We start from the raw sequence: 17228 nt of genomic DNA, 5'->3' as shown, positions 1-17228 counted from the left end.
AAGAAAGAAAGAAAGAAAGAAAGAAAGAAAGAAAGAAAGAAAGAAAGGAAGGAAGGAAGGAAGGAAGGAAGGAAGGAAGGAAGGAAGGAAGGAAGGAAGGAAGGAAGGAAGGAAGGGAAAAGAATCAATTTAACAAGGCTTTATTCTCATGTAAAGGGAAGAAGCCATTTCCTGATATGTTATTTGGGCTCATTATCATTCATAATGTATTTGCAAACAGAAAGAGTCATCATCTCTGTGGTAAAGGAAAGTATCTAATTCTACCTGTGCACTCTCACAAATTAGAAGTCTCAGGGTCTTAAAGGTTGATTAAGTTGAACTGGATAACAACTGAAGTGAGTAAGGATTTTCTGTGGGTCACAGAAGAAAAAAATTATCACATATAATAATAAGTAAGGACAGCAAAAGCAATAAATCATAAGAATGACTGGAATCTTATGATCACTGCACACTACAGGTATACAATGACACAATAGAAGCCTCGAATCACTAAATAATCTTCTGAGCAGATGTGTTCTCAGCTTCTTACATCAGAAAGGGGTTATTTTGATGTTTGAATTAAAAAGGAAAAATTTACCAGGGTTTCTTTTCTCACCTGAACAAATAAGAAATGGCAAATATACACTAACAGAAAAAAAAAAAAAAAAAAAAAAAAAAAAAAAAAAAAAAAAAAAAAAAACAGAAAAGAAACCATAAATTGCAATGAAATGTTATAAAAAACATAAATAAATAAAGCAATTAGAAGTATAAGAAACTAAATAGAGCCTCCTCCATTGCTGGTGGGTATGTCAACTGGTACAACCACTATGGAAATCAATCTGGCGCTTTTCTCAGAGAATTAGGAATAGTGCTACCTCAAGATCCAGCTATACCACTCCTAGGCATATATCCAAAAGATGCTCAAGTACACAAGGACATTTGCTCAACCATGTTTGTAGCAGCTTTATTCGTAATAGCCAGAACCTGGAAACAACCCAGATGTCCGTCAACGGAGGAATAGATACAGAAATTTTGGTACTTTTACACAATGGAATACTACTCGGCAATTAAAAACAAGAAAATCATGATTTTGCAAGCAAACAGTGGGATCTAGAAAAAATCATCCTGAGTGAGGTATCCCAAAAGCAGAAAGACACACATGGTATATACTCACTTATATAGCCCTATTGGATAGGATAAACATACTAAAATATGTCAACTAAAGAAGATAAACAAGAAACAGGTCCAAGGGTAAGATGATCAATCCTCATCTAGAAAGACAAAAGGGATGGACATTGGAAATAGGAGAAAACAAGTAACAGGACAGTAGCCCACCACAGAAGGCACTTGAAAGACTCTACCTAGCAATGTATCAAAGCAGATGCTGAGACCCATAACCAAGCCTTCGGCAGAGTGTAGGGAATCATATGAAGGAAGGAGGAATTAGTATATCCTAGAGGGGACAGGAAGCCCCACAAGGTCCAAATGTATCTGAGCACAGGGGTTTTATCCAACTGTTTTATCCGACTGTTTATCCAACCAAGGACCATGCATGGATACAACCTACAACCCCTGCTCAAAAGTGGCCCATGGTAGCTCAGTATCCAAGTGGGTTCCCTAGTAAGGGGGACAGGAACTGTTTCTGACATGAATTCATGAGCTTCCCCTCCCCGCTGAGGGAGGAGCAGCCTTGCTAGGCCACAGATAAGGACATTGCAACCATCCTGAAGATACCTGATAGGCTAGGGCCAGACGGAAGGAGAGGAGGACACCCCCTCTCAGTGGACTCGGAAAGGGGCAGGGAGATGAGGGAGGGAGGGAAGGATTGGGAGGGAAAGAGGGAGTGGGTTACAGCTAGGATACAAGTGAATGTATAAAATTATTTAAAAATAAAAAATATTATAAAAAGAAACTAAATAGAATGGCAAAAGTAGGCTAGAGAGATGGTGCAGTGGTTTAGAGAACTTGATGATCCTACAAAGGACATAGGTTTGATTTCTAGAATCCACATGATAGTTCACAACCAGGGAATCGTTTGCCATCTTCTGACCTACCAGGCATGCATGTGGTACCTATACATGAAGTGAAATATTCATAAGCATGAAATTTTTAAAAATAATTTGAAAAAGAAAAACAAATCTACAATCTGACTTTATGGAAGAAGAACCCTAAATGCTAGTTTTCCAACCACACTAGCAAAAGTCCTCTAAAAGACTCAGAAGGCAGAAGCCCTTAGGACAAGAAAGAAGACCAAGCCTGAGTTTAAAAGATGACATGGCTCCTGGGTGCTACTGTCCTGTCAACCAAACAGGTCCATATATACCCCTCAGCAAAACTATGTTCCTCCTCTCAAACAGGAAATCCCAGTTTACTCTCTGAAAACTGTTGAACTAGAAGCCTCCAGACTTGGGGAGAGTGAGTTCAGAAGATGATGGGGAATAATCTGACTTAAATAAGTGGACCATTCATCCATAGTTCCTGCTCTTTTCTCACTGCCAATAGACTGATGTACAGCCCTCTATTCCATGCCTGTGGTACCCACTCACTATAGTGACACAGTGAAACTCACCAGATACCTACCAGCATCCCTCTACATAGAAATTAAAGGTCTTTCCCACCTAAATTTAAACAATTCTACAATTATGGATCATTGTACCACTGAGTACAACCTGACATTCAGAGAGAAAAACAAACACAGGAAAATAATACCAGAAAGAGGCTAGTAGAGGTAGGAAGAAAACTTGATTTTTAAAAATCTACAACTTACTAATGAAATATATTTTTTAAAAATCTTTGGCACTTAATAACCTAAGTTAAAAGCAGAAACCAAATTATTAGAGACTTTGAATGTATAGTCACTAAATAAAAGCAGTTGAAAGACAAAATCATCTTTCAAAGTATAACAGAAAGTCAAAATGATGGACAGGTTAAAAGACAGTCTAGGAGATTCAATATACGAATACTAGGTATCCTTGAAATCATGAAAAAATAGAAAGAGAAGGAAACTGACCATGACATAACACATGTAATGTTCTAGAAATAAAGAATCACAACTTATCAGACCAATCTTCTTATCAGATCAATCTTTTTAGGCAATGACTGTGACACTAAATTCTTCCATGCCATAGCCCTAGCACAAACCTCTTTGTTGTAACCTTATGCCAATCAAGCTCATTTCAGTTCTCAATGGTGAATTTTAATCTACCTCAATTTATCACCAGACTATTTGCACAAACTCCTTCTCTTTTTTGTTCTCAGGAAAGAGTTAACATTCTGTTTTCCAGCTGCTAAAACATGGAGGTCATAGTTTCAAAGAGCTATAGAACATGGTAACAACATGAAATTGTACATCTGAGACTTGTTTACAGTTCTGCATTATTTTAGGAGTCCCCCCACTCTCCTTTTCTTTCTGAACCCTTATCCTGACCTGCAATGTAGGGCATTTCATAGTATGGTCCATATAGTTAAATAGACTCCAATGAAAACACAACTTGTAGTAACTCAGTAATTTTGTGATCTTGTAAACTTACATTTAAAAAATACATTCCTCTTTCTTAGCAATATAGTAAAGAATGGAAACAAATGAATATAACTTCTAATTTTTTCAAATGTCTTATCTAACAAAATTGCAAGTGTAGCTATTAGGTTTCATGCTTCTTTACTAGCAATCAATTCTGTAACATCTAAATATGTTTTACAGTTGAAAAGGAGAATCATCTACTAAGTAATAAATTACTTCTGTCCAAATTTACAAACTGAAGCCCTAACTCTTAAGATGATGTTGCTTGGAGATTAGGCCACTGGGAATGAATCAGGTCTATGTTGAGAAACAAAGTTAGACAGTCTGCTATGGGCTTAGTGCCCTTGTAAAACTCTCCAGAGTTTATATACATGTACTCTCTAATACCCTACCTTCCTTTCTCTCTGCCATGTGAGGAAACAAAATAGCCCACCTTCTGAGATCAAGAAAAGAGAGCTTAGAAAATAATCACCATAGCCTCTAAGACTTCCAACATCTCAAAATAGGAAAAAATGCATGTGCTTTTTAAACCATCCATTCTAAGGCATTTTGTTATAGCAATCTTCACTAATAAAACAGGTAAGTCTTTGCAAATGTTGAAGGGCTGATGCCAAGAAGCCTCTAGTATATTTTCTTTTACTGATTGGTAAGCAAAAGTTAAAGCACATAAATATATTAAGCACATAAATATATTAGACAATGAAAAATAAGCTAATTCTAAATGCCATTGCTAGTTTTAATTGGAATAACAAAAGGAGAGGAGGGAAGGGGGTCGAGGAGAAGAGAGGAGAAGATTGTAGGGGAGGAGAGGGAAGGAGAAAGGAGGGGACAGAAGGGGAGGACACAGGAGGGGAGAGAAGGGGAGGTCAGAAAAAGGGAAGGGAGGAAAGGGGAGGGGAGGAGAGGAGAGAAAAGGAGAAAGACAGTATATGGGGTGTTGGGGTGGAATAGTCAGTGTGTCCCTGAATATGTGAACTGTCACGGTTACCTTCACCTAAGTCTCTGATGTATGAACCCTATGTCCTGGGATTCAGGTCCCAACAGGGTACCAGAGATAAAAGGAGAATAAGGGAATAGATCTCTTTCTCCTTGACTCCTCTGACTCCTTCAATGGAAGGCTGTTACAAACTCCCTTTAGTTCTCAACCAAGTCCAGTCTCCTCTGAGGATGAAGCACTCCTTCTACTTGGTCTCTAGTTACCAATCTTTGGCTTTTCTAGCAGCAGACAGTGGGTGGGATCATTTTTAAGACTTCCAATTCAACAGTCTTGTGAACTCTCTAGTTATTTTCCCTGCATGCTCACCTATGAAAATAACTTTTTAAAAAAATAATACCTATTTAAACTCAAGTAATACCTATTTGATTATGCTATTTGCCTCGCCCTTGGGACTGGGTCAAAACACACCTTTATTCATTCAGCACTCTCGGTTTAGAATGTCTTTCTTCCTACTATCTCTCTGAACCACTTCTAAATGTGTTTCTAAGTATGCCTGGATGTCACTTCCCTTTGTAACATTTGTGTTACAAACGTTATATATCATCATTCACACTATGAACATAATGTTTGCTCATTTTTTTTTGTCGAACAGCACTTCCTATTTAAAATATATATACATTCTATGTGTATGTGTATTTGTGTGTATGTGTGTGTGTAGGTCATTTACAGTTCAGAAACTGACAAAAAAGAAAAGCACATGACCATAAAAGGATACTTAATAAACTATGAAAAACTGCTAGTTTCTTTTATTTAGATATAATAATGGTACAAATTTTAAAATATTGAACAAAATGATCTAAACAAAGTACATTTAAGTATAAAGGACATGAATAATATGAATGTAATTATCCTTCAGGTAAGTGGTCCTCCTTGTTACTTAAAGCCATGAATGTTTACATTATATCATTGTATTTTAAAATAGTCATTCACTTTTAAAGGATTTATTTATAACGTTATAAAAAGAAGTTAAATATCTTTTTTTCAACAATTCAGTTGAAATTTTTAAGTGTTTTTCAGAGAGAACAAAGTTATAATTTCAGCAGTAGAAAATGCTTATTTTGTTAATGGTTATAAGATAATTCATAAGCAACAGTCACAGTAACAATAACAAAAAAAAAATCAATCCTTTTTTGTACTAAAGTGAAATTTCAGTTTCTGCTTAAAAGACAGCTTTTACTTGCCAAGAGGAACTACTCAAGGATAACATAAAGGTAAAGGGCCAAAAAAAAAAAAAAATTCATTGACTTTTACAGAGATTTTAACTTTTTTAACCCCCAAAAAGTACATCAGTTTCTAGACCTGAATAACGAAGTATATTACCGTTTAGTATTACAATAAAAGCTAACTGTGCCCTTAAGAGTTGAAGTGTCTAAACACTAGTAACAACATCGTATATCAGTTTCTATTTAATTACCTTCACCATGAATTTTGAAGATTCATACTGAAGAAAGAGCAGTTTACCTAATGCTTACTTAATGTCTCCTTGCTGTAAACCAGTATTTTTTCACCAATTTCTTTTTTTTTATTGATTTTGCATTCTTGTTAGAGTCCCAGTAATTTTTAAAAGCCAGAAGAGAATAAAAAAAGTAGTGTAACCAGGAGATTATAATATCTATTAAAATAATTTCAATCATTATTTCATATGGCCAAGGTAGTGCAACTTTTGAAAAAGAAGCATATTAATGTAACATGTAGCACAAGCAGACATATATAAATGCCTTCAATCAGAGCAAAGCAGCAGACACCCAGTGTGGCTTCCACCTAGCGGTAATCATCCATCCCTGGCACAGGCTACGCAATCCTTATCAAAATGCTTGACAACATTTTTTAATACTTGCATATAAATGAACCATCTTAGAGAGGGAACCTAAATACAAAATTCATGTATATTTTATCTCTGCCTTATACACAGAGCCTGAAGGTAAGCATTTATGATTCTTAACAATTTACGTAAGAAACAAAATTTCATGGTATGGAATTTTCCACTGTGTCATCATGTCAGCACTCAAAAGGCCTTTGGTTCTCAAGAATCTTAGATTTGAAGTTTTGGATTTGGAAAGCTCACTGCAGATTTAATTATTTTACCACTTGCATAGAAACCACACTTTGAAATTCATTTATTCAGCATTTAATTTTAATAGCAAGGAAGGTATCAGAGCTCATAATATTATCTAAATAAAATGAAGGAAAGAATAACATAACAGTTTGAAATATAATAAATCCACAACCTAAAGTAGTAACAGTTTTCAAGAAAGGCAAACCTGAGGAGCTAAGGAAGAGCCAGCAATGAATACATTCCTCTAAAATTGGGCTTCAATGAGCCCAGTAGTATTGCGGTACAGACTTAAGACCATGAGTTTGGGCCCAGCTTGGGCTACAGGTCAATACGTAATGAAGAAAAACAAAGAAACAAACAAACAAACAAAACAAAAGAAAGAAGCGACATACCTTCAACTTGGACCCATGAGGTATTGGGGGAGATTTATTCTGCTTGGGTGGGATATACAGCTCCCATTTTCCATATTCCAGTTTTTTATATGGGTGAGAAAATGGATTCCAGCCATCTAAAAACATAAAGACCATGTAAGTAGTAACTCGATAGGACTAGGATTATAAAATAAAATATAATATACTATTTAACTATAAAACTCAAATTTCTTAAAAAAATATGTTTTCTCCCTCAATCCTACCTCTTCCACAAAATGGTACCCTGGGATGTGGAAAGGGGAATACCAGGGAAGTAGGTGGAAGGGCAGGACTATGAGAAGAGGAGGGACAGGGGTTGGCATTGGAATGCAAATATGCTAGCAAGACTAGACACTAGGGGGTTAAGCACTTGCCACCAAGTTCAATGGCATCAATTCAATTCCTGCTACAAACCAATTCTTACAAGTTGTTCCATGAATTCAACACTACGCTTTGACACATACAACCAGATACATACCTAAACACACACACACACACACACACACACACACACACACACAAAGGCACACAGGCATGCATGCAGACATCCATACATGTAAGCACGCAACTAAATATAATTTTTAAATGTAAATAAAAATAATTAAAAAACTGTTTCTTAAATTTTTCATTTGGTTTCTTAAAATTAAAAACAGATTTTAAAATGTTTAAATATAGTTTTAAAGTTAATATATTTATTACTAAAATTAATGTAAAAAAGAGTCATTTTAAAGAAACATCAACAAAGAAAAGTTATATGAGGAAAGGAGAAACATTCTAGTCTATTAAATATGATGCATGCTATGTTGATAAAAGTTTATTGAAATAATTCTATGTACCCAAATTCACAAGAATACGAATGAGCTCAAATAAAATATAAAGCTATGCCTCGATTAAGAAAGGTAGAAGTTAACCTGGCATACAGAGCAATTAGCTACTCTTCGACAGATGAGGGAGAAAGTCTCTCATGAACAACAGCCAACCCTTGCACACATAAGAGCAACATAGGCACATTACTGAGCCAGAGGTACAAGAGCAACTGGTTATACCTACTGCAAGTAATAGAAATGGATCAAGACCTACTAACACGCCCCTAATGCATTCTACCATGCATTAATTTCAAACCTGACGAACAAAACTATAGTGTGCCAAGAAGAAAATAGAGAAAGTAGTTTACAACCTTGGGAGAGTTAGCATTATTTTTCCAAATGAGGCATATACAAAAAATAAAATAAAATAAGTAGTTAATTATTTAAAATGTTAAAAGACTGCTGAATTTGATCACTAAAACATAAGCTTCTCTCCATAACAAATAGAATAACAATGCAATCTAACACTTGTATGAGTTCATTTTAGGAACAGCATAAAAACATTTGATGGGGGGACAAGATGGCTGTACCAGGAGAACATTGCATCTGAGGAGCAGGACAACATTTTCCATACAGCAACCAAGAGACTGAACTCTGGGCCCTAAAACAACAGCAATCCTGTTTCCCAGGTGAGAGGAAACCCCCATGGTGAGGGAAGGTCCACACTCACCCAGCCAGAACCCGGAAGAGATCCCTGGTCCAGCAGGCACTAGGTCATCAGACCAGAGCCATACACCTCCTTGTCCTGATCACCTTCCCAGGCTGATTGGTGAACAAAGAGACTGGGAGTCCCAGTCGCGAGAAAACCTCACAGGGAAGGAAGGAAACGGTACTGACTTGGGTCACCCAGTCTTTCCCTGGAAAAAGTCTCACAGACCTGCGGGTACAAGCCGCCATCACTGAACTGGGCTCCAGCAGCTGGCACAGGCAGTTGCTGCATGCCACCTTTCCAGCACAACCAGAGCTGTGTGCCCCAGGGCAAAAGAGACTGGAAGTCACTGTCAGGAGAAAGCCTCACTGGGAACGAAGGAAACGGTATTGACTTGGGTCACCTAGTCTTTCCCTGGAAAATGTCTCACAGACCTTCCGTTATGAGCCACCATCACTGAACTTGGCTCCAGTCAGGTTGCTGCTTGCCTAGCTCTTCAACACAGACAGAGCGATGAGCCCCAGGGCACCAGAGACTTGGAGTCACTGTCAGGAGAAATCCTCACAAGGAATGAAGCAAAGGGGACTGACTTAGGCCACCCAGTATATCCCTGGAAAAAGGCCCGCAGACCTGCCCAACCAAGGGACCTGCTGTGCGCCAGATAACCTGCTGTTAACAGGAGAGCCATACCCACCCACCACAGATTACTGCTTGGGTACTGGGGCACAGAGCCCCAAACTCAGACCAACAGAAGCCCGGAATCCACGAGATCAACCCCCAGACACTGCTCCAAGGGGCAACCAGTTACCCTTAACAAAACTTACCAAACCACAGGACACACAGGTTATTACCAACAGATCATTAAATTTACAGCAAGAAACCCAGAAGCAGGGCAGCTGTCTTCAGGACTTCTCCCGGTGAGAGGAGAGCCCTCTCAAGTAACAAGGACCACAGTTATCACTCAGGACTCTATGCCTGAGGTGAGCAGTGGCAACTCCTGAAAAACACCGGCCATCCAGTGACCATACCCAAAAAGCTGAGAAGGCTTCCTTCAGGAAAAAACACCTTCCTGCTGAGGAGATTCTCTCCACCACAGGATCCCAGGAACCACCAGAAACTAACTTCGAACACCTAAGATATCCCAATGGGTAGAGGCAAGCATAAAAGCTCAACCAACAAAAGCCAGAGCAATATGTCATCTCCAGAACCCAATTATCCAGGGGCAAGGAGCCCTGGACACCCCAGCATAATTGAAATTGAAGAAGATGACCTAACATGCTCTTGAAGAGGATAACAGAGGAAACAGATAAAATGCATAAAGAACTAGAGGGAGATAAACTCAAAGAACTTATGGCCATCCCTGAAGAAATAGAGGAAGTTGCAGCCAAATAGTTTGTGGCCTTCAGGGAGGAAATGCTTAAATCATTGAAAAAATAAAACAAACAAGGATTGTTCAAACAAACAGCTGAAGGAATTGAAGAAAAATACAGTCAGACAGGTGAAGAGAATCAACAAAACGGCTCAAGATCTGAAGAGAGAATTGGAAAAATTAAAGAAAACACAAATGGAAGAAATTGTGGAGAGAAAGAACATAGGAAAGAAAACAGGAACTACAGAGGTTAGCATAACCAATAGACTACAAGAGATGGAAGAAAGAATCTCAGGTATGGAAGATACAATGGAAGATATAGAGGTATCTGTCAAAGAAAATGTTAAATCTAAAAATTCCTGACACAGACCGTACAAGAAATTCAAGACAACATAAAAAGAAAAAATCTAAGAATAATAGGAATACAGGAAAAAGAAGATTCACTCCTCCAAAGCCCAGAAAATATTTTCAACAAAATCATTGAAGAAATGTTCCCCAACTTAAAGGAGAGGGCAGTAAGAATACAAGAGGCCTACAGAACACCCAATAAATTAGACCAGAAAAGAAAATCCTCCCGCCACATAATAATCAAAACTGTAAGTATACAGAACAAAGAAAAAATACTAAAAGCTGCAAGGAAAAAAGGACAAGTATTATATACTGGCAAACCCATTAGAATCACACCTGACTTTTCAACAGAGACTATGAAAGCCAGAAGGGCCTGGACAGATATCATGCAGACCCTAAGAGAACAGAGATGTCAGCCCAAGCTACTATATCCAGCAAAACTCTCAGTCCTCATAGATGGAGAAAACAAGATATTCAATGACAAAAACAAATTTCAACAATACCTACACACAAATCCAGCATTACAGAAGACACTGGAAGGGAAAATACAACCGCCAAAAATTAGTTTTTTTCAAGAAAACACAGGAAATAAATAACCTCACTACAGTAAAACAAAAAGCAACAAAGCACACAACCTTATGACCACAACCAAAATCAAATTCAAAGGATCTAACAGCCACTGGTCATTATTCTCTCAAAACATCAATGGACTTAATTCTCCAATAAAAAGACACAGACTAACAGAATGGATGCATAAACAAAACCCAGCAATCTACTGTATACAAGAAACACACCTAGGTCACAAAGATAGACATTACCTGAGGGTAAAGTAATGGAAGGCTTTCCGATCAAATGGATGCAAGAAGCAAGCAGGGGTAGCCATTCTAATATCTGATAAAATAGACTTTCAACCAAAATTAATAAAAAGAGATGGGGAAGGACACTTCATACTTATCAAGGGAAAATTCCACCAGGAAGACATCACAATCCTGAACATCTATGCCCCAAATAAAAGGGCACCCACATTTGTAAAAGAACCATTGATAAAACTTAAAGCACACATAGATCACCACACACTAATAGTGGGAGACTTCAACACCCCACTCTCAACAAAGGACAGGTCAACTAAACAGAAATTAAACAAAGAAACAATATCTCTGAAAGAGGTCATAAATCAAATGGACCTCACAGACATTTACAGAACCTTACACCCAAACACAAAAGAATTTACCTTCTTCTCAGCACCTCATGGAACCTTCTCCAAAATAGACCATATAGTTGGTCACAAAGCAAGCCTTAACAAATACAAGAAGATTGAAATAATCCCTTGTATCCTGTCTGATCACCATGGAATAAAGCTGGACCTCAATAACAACAGAAATAGCAAAAAGCCTACACATACATGGAAACTGAACAACATGCTACTAAATGACAGCTGGGTCAGGGAAGAAATAAAGAAAGAAATTAAAGTCTTCCTAGAACTCAATGAAAATGAAGACACAACATACCCAAACATGTGGGACACAATGAAAGCAGGGCTAAGAAGAAAGTTCATAGCACTAAGTCCCTTCAAAGAAATTCGAGACAACTCATTCAAATGACTTAATGGCTCACTTAAAATCCCTAGAAAAAGAAGAGGCAGACACACAAAAAAGGAGTAGACAGCTGGAAATAATCAAACTCAGGACTGGAATCAATCAATTAGAAACAAATAAAACAATTCAAAGAATCAATGAAAAAAAAGAGCTGGTTCTTTGAGAAAATAAACGAGATCAACAAACCCTTGGCCAAGCTACCTAAAAGGCAGAGCGACACCATCCAAAACAACAAAAGAAGAAATAAAAAGGGGGACATGACTACAGACACTGAGGAAATCCAAACAATCATTAGGACCTACTTCAAAAGTCTATATGCCACAAAATTTGAAAATCTAAATGAGATGGACAATTTTCTTGATCGATTTGACTTACCAATGCTGAATCAGGACCAGGTAAATCAATTAAATAGTCCTATATCCCCCAAGGAAATAGAAGCGGTCATCGAAAGTCTCCCATCCAAAAAAAGGCCAGGACCAGATGGTTTCAGCACAGAATTCTACCAGACCTACAAAGAAGAGCTAACTCTAGATCTCTTCAAACTATTCCGCAAAATAGAAACAGGAGGAACATTACCAAACTCATTCTATGAAGCCACAGTCATCTTGGTACCTAAACTTCACAAAGACCAACAAAGAAAGAGAATTTCAGGCCAATCTCCCTTATGAACATTGATGAAAAAATACTCAACAAAATACTTGCAAACCGAATACAAGAACACATCAAAGATATCATCCACTATGACCAAGTAGGCTTCATCCCAGGTATGCAGGGGTGGTTCAACATACGGAAATCCATCAATGTGATCCACCATATTAACAAACTGAAAGAAAAAAAAACCACATGATAATCTCCCTAGATGCTGAAAAACCATTTAACAAAATCCAACATCCATTCATATTTAAAGTATTGGAGAGATCAGGGATACAAGGCATATATCTAAACATAGTAAAGGCGATATACAGGAAACCTATAGCCAACATCAAACTAAAGGAGAGAAACTTAAAGCATTCCTACTGAAATCAGGGACAAGACGAGGCTGCTCACTCTCTCCATATCTCTTCAATATAGTTCTGGAAGTCCTGGCTAGAGCAATTAGACAGTTGAAGGAGATCATGGGGATACAAATTGGAAAGGATGAAATCAAATTATCACTATATGCAGATGATATGATAGTATACGTGAGTGACCACAAAAACTCCACCAGGAAACTCCTACAGCTGATAAACACCTTCAGCAAAGTGGCCAGATACAAAATTAACTCAAAGAAATCAGTAGCCCTCCTGCATACAAAAGACAGAAGGGCTGAGAAAGAAATTAGGGAAACAACACCCTTCACAATAGCCACAAATGACATAAGGTACCTCAGAGTAACCCTAACCAAGGAAGTCAAAGACTTGTATGAAAAAAATTTCAAGTCTCTGAAGAAAGAATTAGAAGAAGATATCAGAAGATGGAAAGATCTCCCATGCTCATGGCTTGGCAGGATTAACATAGTAAACATAGCCGTGCTACCAAAAGCAATCTACAGACTCAATGCAATTCCCATCAAATTACCAACACAATTCTTTACAGACCTGGAAAGAAAAATTCTCAACTTCATATGGAATAACAAGAAACCCAGATTTGCTAAAACAATCCTCTACAATAAAAGATCTTCTGGAGGTATCTCCATCCCTGATCTTAAGTTGTACTATAGAGCAACAGTTTTAAAAACTGCATGGTACTGGCATAGAAACAGAATGGTGGATCAATGGAATCGAACAGAGGACCCAGAAATAAACCCACACACTTATGGACAGCTGATCTTTGACAAAGATGCCAAAACCATACAATGGAAAAAAGACAGCATCTTCAACAAATGGTGCTAGTCTAACTGGATGTCTACACGTAGAAAAATGCAAATAGATCCATACTTATCACTCTGCTCAAAACTAAAGTCCAAGTGGATCAAAGACCTCAACATAAAACCAGATACAGTAAATCGGTTAGAAGAAAAATTGGGGAAAACTCTAGAACTCATTGGTACAGGAGACAACTTCCTGAACAGAACACCAACAGCACAGGCTCTAAGAGCAACAATCAATAAATGGGACCTCATGAAACTGAAAAGCTTCTGTAAAGCAAAGGACACCATCATCAAAACAAAGCAACTGCCTACAGATTGGGAAAGAATCTTCACCAACCCTTTATCTGATCTCATATCCAGTATATAGAAAGAACTAAAGAAGCTGAAAAGCAGCAAACCAAGTAATCCACTTAAAAAATGGGGAACAGAGCTAAAGAGAGAATTCTCTGTAGAGGAATATGGAATGGCAGAGAAGCACTTAAAGAAATGCTCAACCTCATTAGCCATTAGGGAAATGCAAATCAAAACAACCCTGAGATTTCACCTCACACCCATCAGAATGGCCAAGATCAAAAATTCAAGTGACAACACATGCTGGAGAGGTTGTGGAGAAAAGGGAAACCCATTTCCACTGCTGGTGGGAATGTAAACTTGTACAACCACTCTGGAAAGCAATCTGGTGCTTTCTCAGACAACTAGGAATAGCGCTTCCTCAAGATCCAGCCATACCACTCCTAGGCAAATATCCAAAAGAGGCTCAAGTACACAAAAAGGACATTTGCTCAACCATGTTTGTAGCAGCTTTATTTGTAATAGCCAGAAGCTGGAAACAGCCCAGATGCCCCTCAACTGAAGAATAGATACATAAATTTTGGTACATCTACACAATGGAGTATTACTCTGCAATGTAACATAAGGAAATTATGAAATTTGCAGGCAAATGGTGGGACCTGGAAAAGATCATCCTGAGTAAGCTGTCCCAGAAGCAGAAAGACACACACGGTATATACTCACTCATATAGACATATAACATAAGATAAACCTACTAAAATCTGTACATCTAAAGAAACTAATTAAGAGAGAAGACCCTGACTAAAATGCTTAATCCCCATCCCAAAAGGCAAAAAGGATGGACATCAGAAGAAGAAGAAAACAGGAAACAACCAAGGAACCTGCCACAGAGGGTTCCTGAAAGGCTCTGCCCTGCAGACTATCAAAAGCAGACACTGAGTCTTATGGACAACTTTTGGGCATAGTGCATGAAATCTTATGTAAGAAGTGGAAATAGTAAGATCTGGAGAGGACAGGAACCCCACAAGCAGAACAACAGAACCAGAAAATTTGAACACAGGGATCTTCCCAGAGACTCATACTCCAACCAAGTACCATGCATGGAGATAACCTAGAACCCCTTCACATATGTAGCCCATGGCAGTTTAATGTCCATGTGGGTTCCATATTCTGACATAATCTGATTGGCCTGCTCTTTGATCATCTCCCCCTGAATGGGGAGCAGCCTTACCAGGACACAGAAGATGACAGTGTAGCAACTCCTGATGTGATCTGATAGACTAAGATCAGAAGGAAGAGGAGGACCTTCCTTATCAGGGGACTTGGGGATGGGCAGGCATTATGAAGAGAGAGGGAGTGTGGAACTGGGAGGGGAGAAGAGAGGGGCTTATGAGGGAATACAAAGTGAATAAAGTATAATTAATAGAATTAAATTAAATTAAAAAAACTCAAGTGACAACACATGCTGGAGAGGTTGTGGATAAAGGGTAACCCTCCTCCACTGCTGGTACGAATGTAAACTTGTACAACCACTCTGGAAAGCAATCTGGCGCTTTCTCAGACAGCTAGGAATAGCACTTCCTCAAGATCCAGCCATACTGCTCCTAGGCATATATCCAAAACAGGCTCAAGTACATAATAAGGACATTTGCTCAACCATGTTTGTAGCAGCTTTATTTGTAATAACCAGAAGCTGGAAATAGCCCAGATGCCCCTCAACTGAAGAATAGATACAGAAATATTACTCAGCAATGAAAAATAAGGAAATCATGAAATTTGCCGGTAAATAGTGGGAACTGGAACGGATCATCGTGAGTATGCTATCCCAGAAGCAGAAAAACACACATGGTATATACTCACTCATATAGACATATAATATAGGACTAACCTACTAAAATCTGTATATCTAAAGAAACTAATTAAGAGAGAGGACCCTGACTAAAATGCTCAATCCCCATCCCTAAAGGCAAAGAGGATGGACACCAGAAGAAGAAGAAAACAGGAAACAAGCTAAGAACCTGCCACAGAGGGCCTCTGAAAGGATCTGCCCTGCAGCCTATCAAAGCAGATGTTGAGACTTATGGCCAACTTATGGGCAGAGTGCATGGAATCTTATGTAAGAATTGGAAATAGTAAGATCTGGAGATGACAGGAGCTCCACAAGAAGAGCAACAGAAACAGAAAAGTTGAACACAGGGGTCTTCCCAGAGACTCATATTCCAACCAAGGACTATTCATGGAGATAACCTAGAACCCCTGCACAGATGTAGCCCATGGCATTTCAGTGTCCAAGTGGGTTACATAGTAATGGGAAGAGGGACTGCCTCTGACATAATCTGATTGGCCTGCTCGTTGATCACCTCCCTCTGAGCGGGGAGCAGCCCTACCAGGCCACGGAAGGTGACAATGCAGTCACTCCTGATGAGATCTGATAGACTAAGATCAGAAAGAAGGAAAGCGGAACCTCCCCTATCAGTGGACTTGGGGAGAGGCAGGCGTGAAGGAGTGGGAGTGAAGGTGGGATTAGGAGGGGTGGAGGGCGGGGTTTATGGGGGGATACAAAGTGAATAAAGTTTAATTAATAAAGAAAAAAATTAAAAAAACATTTGATACATATATTTTAAGCAACAAAGAAAACAAACCAACAACAAAAATTCTCCTCTAGGGAATTAATTGCAAAAGGAAATAATAATAAAAATAAATAATAAACAAGCAAAACTTGAAGAAGCTGAAGAATGAGTAACATGAATGTAGGGAGGAGAATTAAACAATGGGGAATCATATACAAAAGAAAGAAGGATTTATCAGCATGGGAAAACATGAAACTGCAAAGAAAACTATTACTTTTGCCATTCTCAAGAAATATGTAAAAAGCAATGGACAAAGATGTGTATGTTGTAATACAATTAAAAACAAAATGAGAATATGAAATAACATCTTCTATGATGATTTTTCTCTAAGATAAAAAAATTAAATATATACAGGGCATAGAAATAAATGAAACAGACAAGTAAAATATTTATAATATCAAAGCCAACTGTATAAATATATGGCTTCTCTATCCTTCCAGGATTAGAAAAGTGCCATAATGAAAACTCATAATGTCAGGTCTCTGTGCAAAACTGCCTGTCCAAATAACTACCAGTTATAAAGTGATACTATCAGGCAGTAGACATCAGATCGTAACATATTTATGACTCCAAATGCAGATTAGCAAACTACATTCTGGTTTAGCAGTTTCAATTCATATTCCTACCAGCTGCCCAAAAGAATGTTCAACTACCCATATCCTCAGCGAC

At 38.2% G+C, this 17228-nt stretch overlaps 1 protein-coding gene across 2 annotated transcripts in view; it reads right to left on the bottom strand.

Annotated features, from left to right (window-relative positions):
• Gbe1 (1,4-alpha-glucan branching enzyme 1) overlaps positions 1-17228 on the bottom strand; it is a 275110-nt gene that overhangs the window by 179912 nt on the left and 77970 nt on the right. For both annotated transcript variants that reach the window (XM_055594620.1, XM_055594627.1), the window contains exon 3: positions 6945-7060. In XM_055594620.1, coding sequence (XP_055450595.1) covers positions 6945-7060 — 116 coding nt within the window. The remainder of the gene's footprint in view (positions 1-6944; positions 7061-17228) is intronic.

This window comes from Psammomys obesus, unplaced genomic scaffold (genome assembly GCF_907164565.1).
Source record: "Psammomys obesus unplaced genomic scaffold, mPsaObe1.curated_primary_1811, whole genome shotgun sequence".
Classification (NCBI taxonomy): Eukaryota; Metazoa; Chordata; class Mammalia; order Rodentia; family Muridae; genus Psammomys; species Psammomys obesus.
This window is presented reverse-complemented; position numbering and strand designations above follow the sequence as displayed.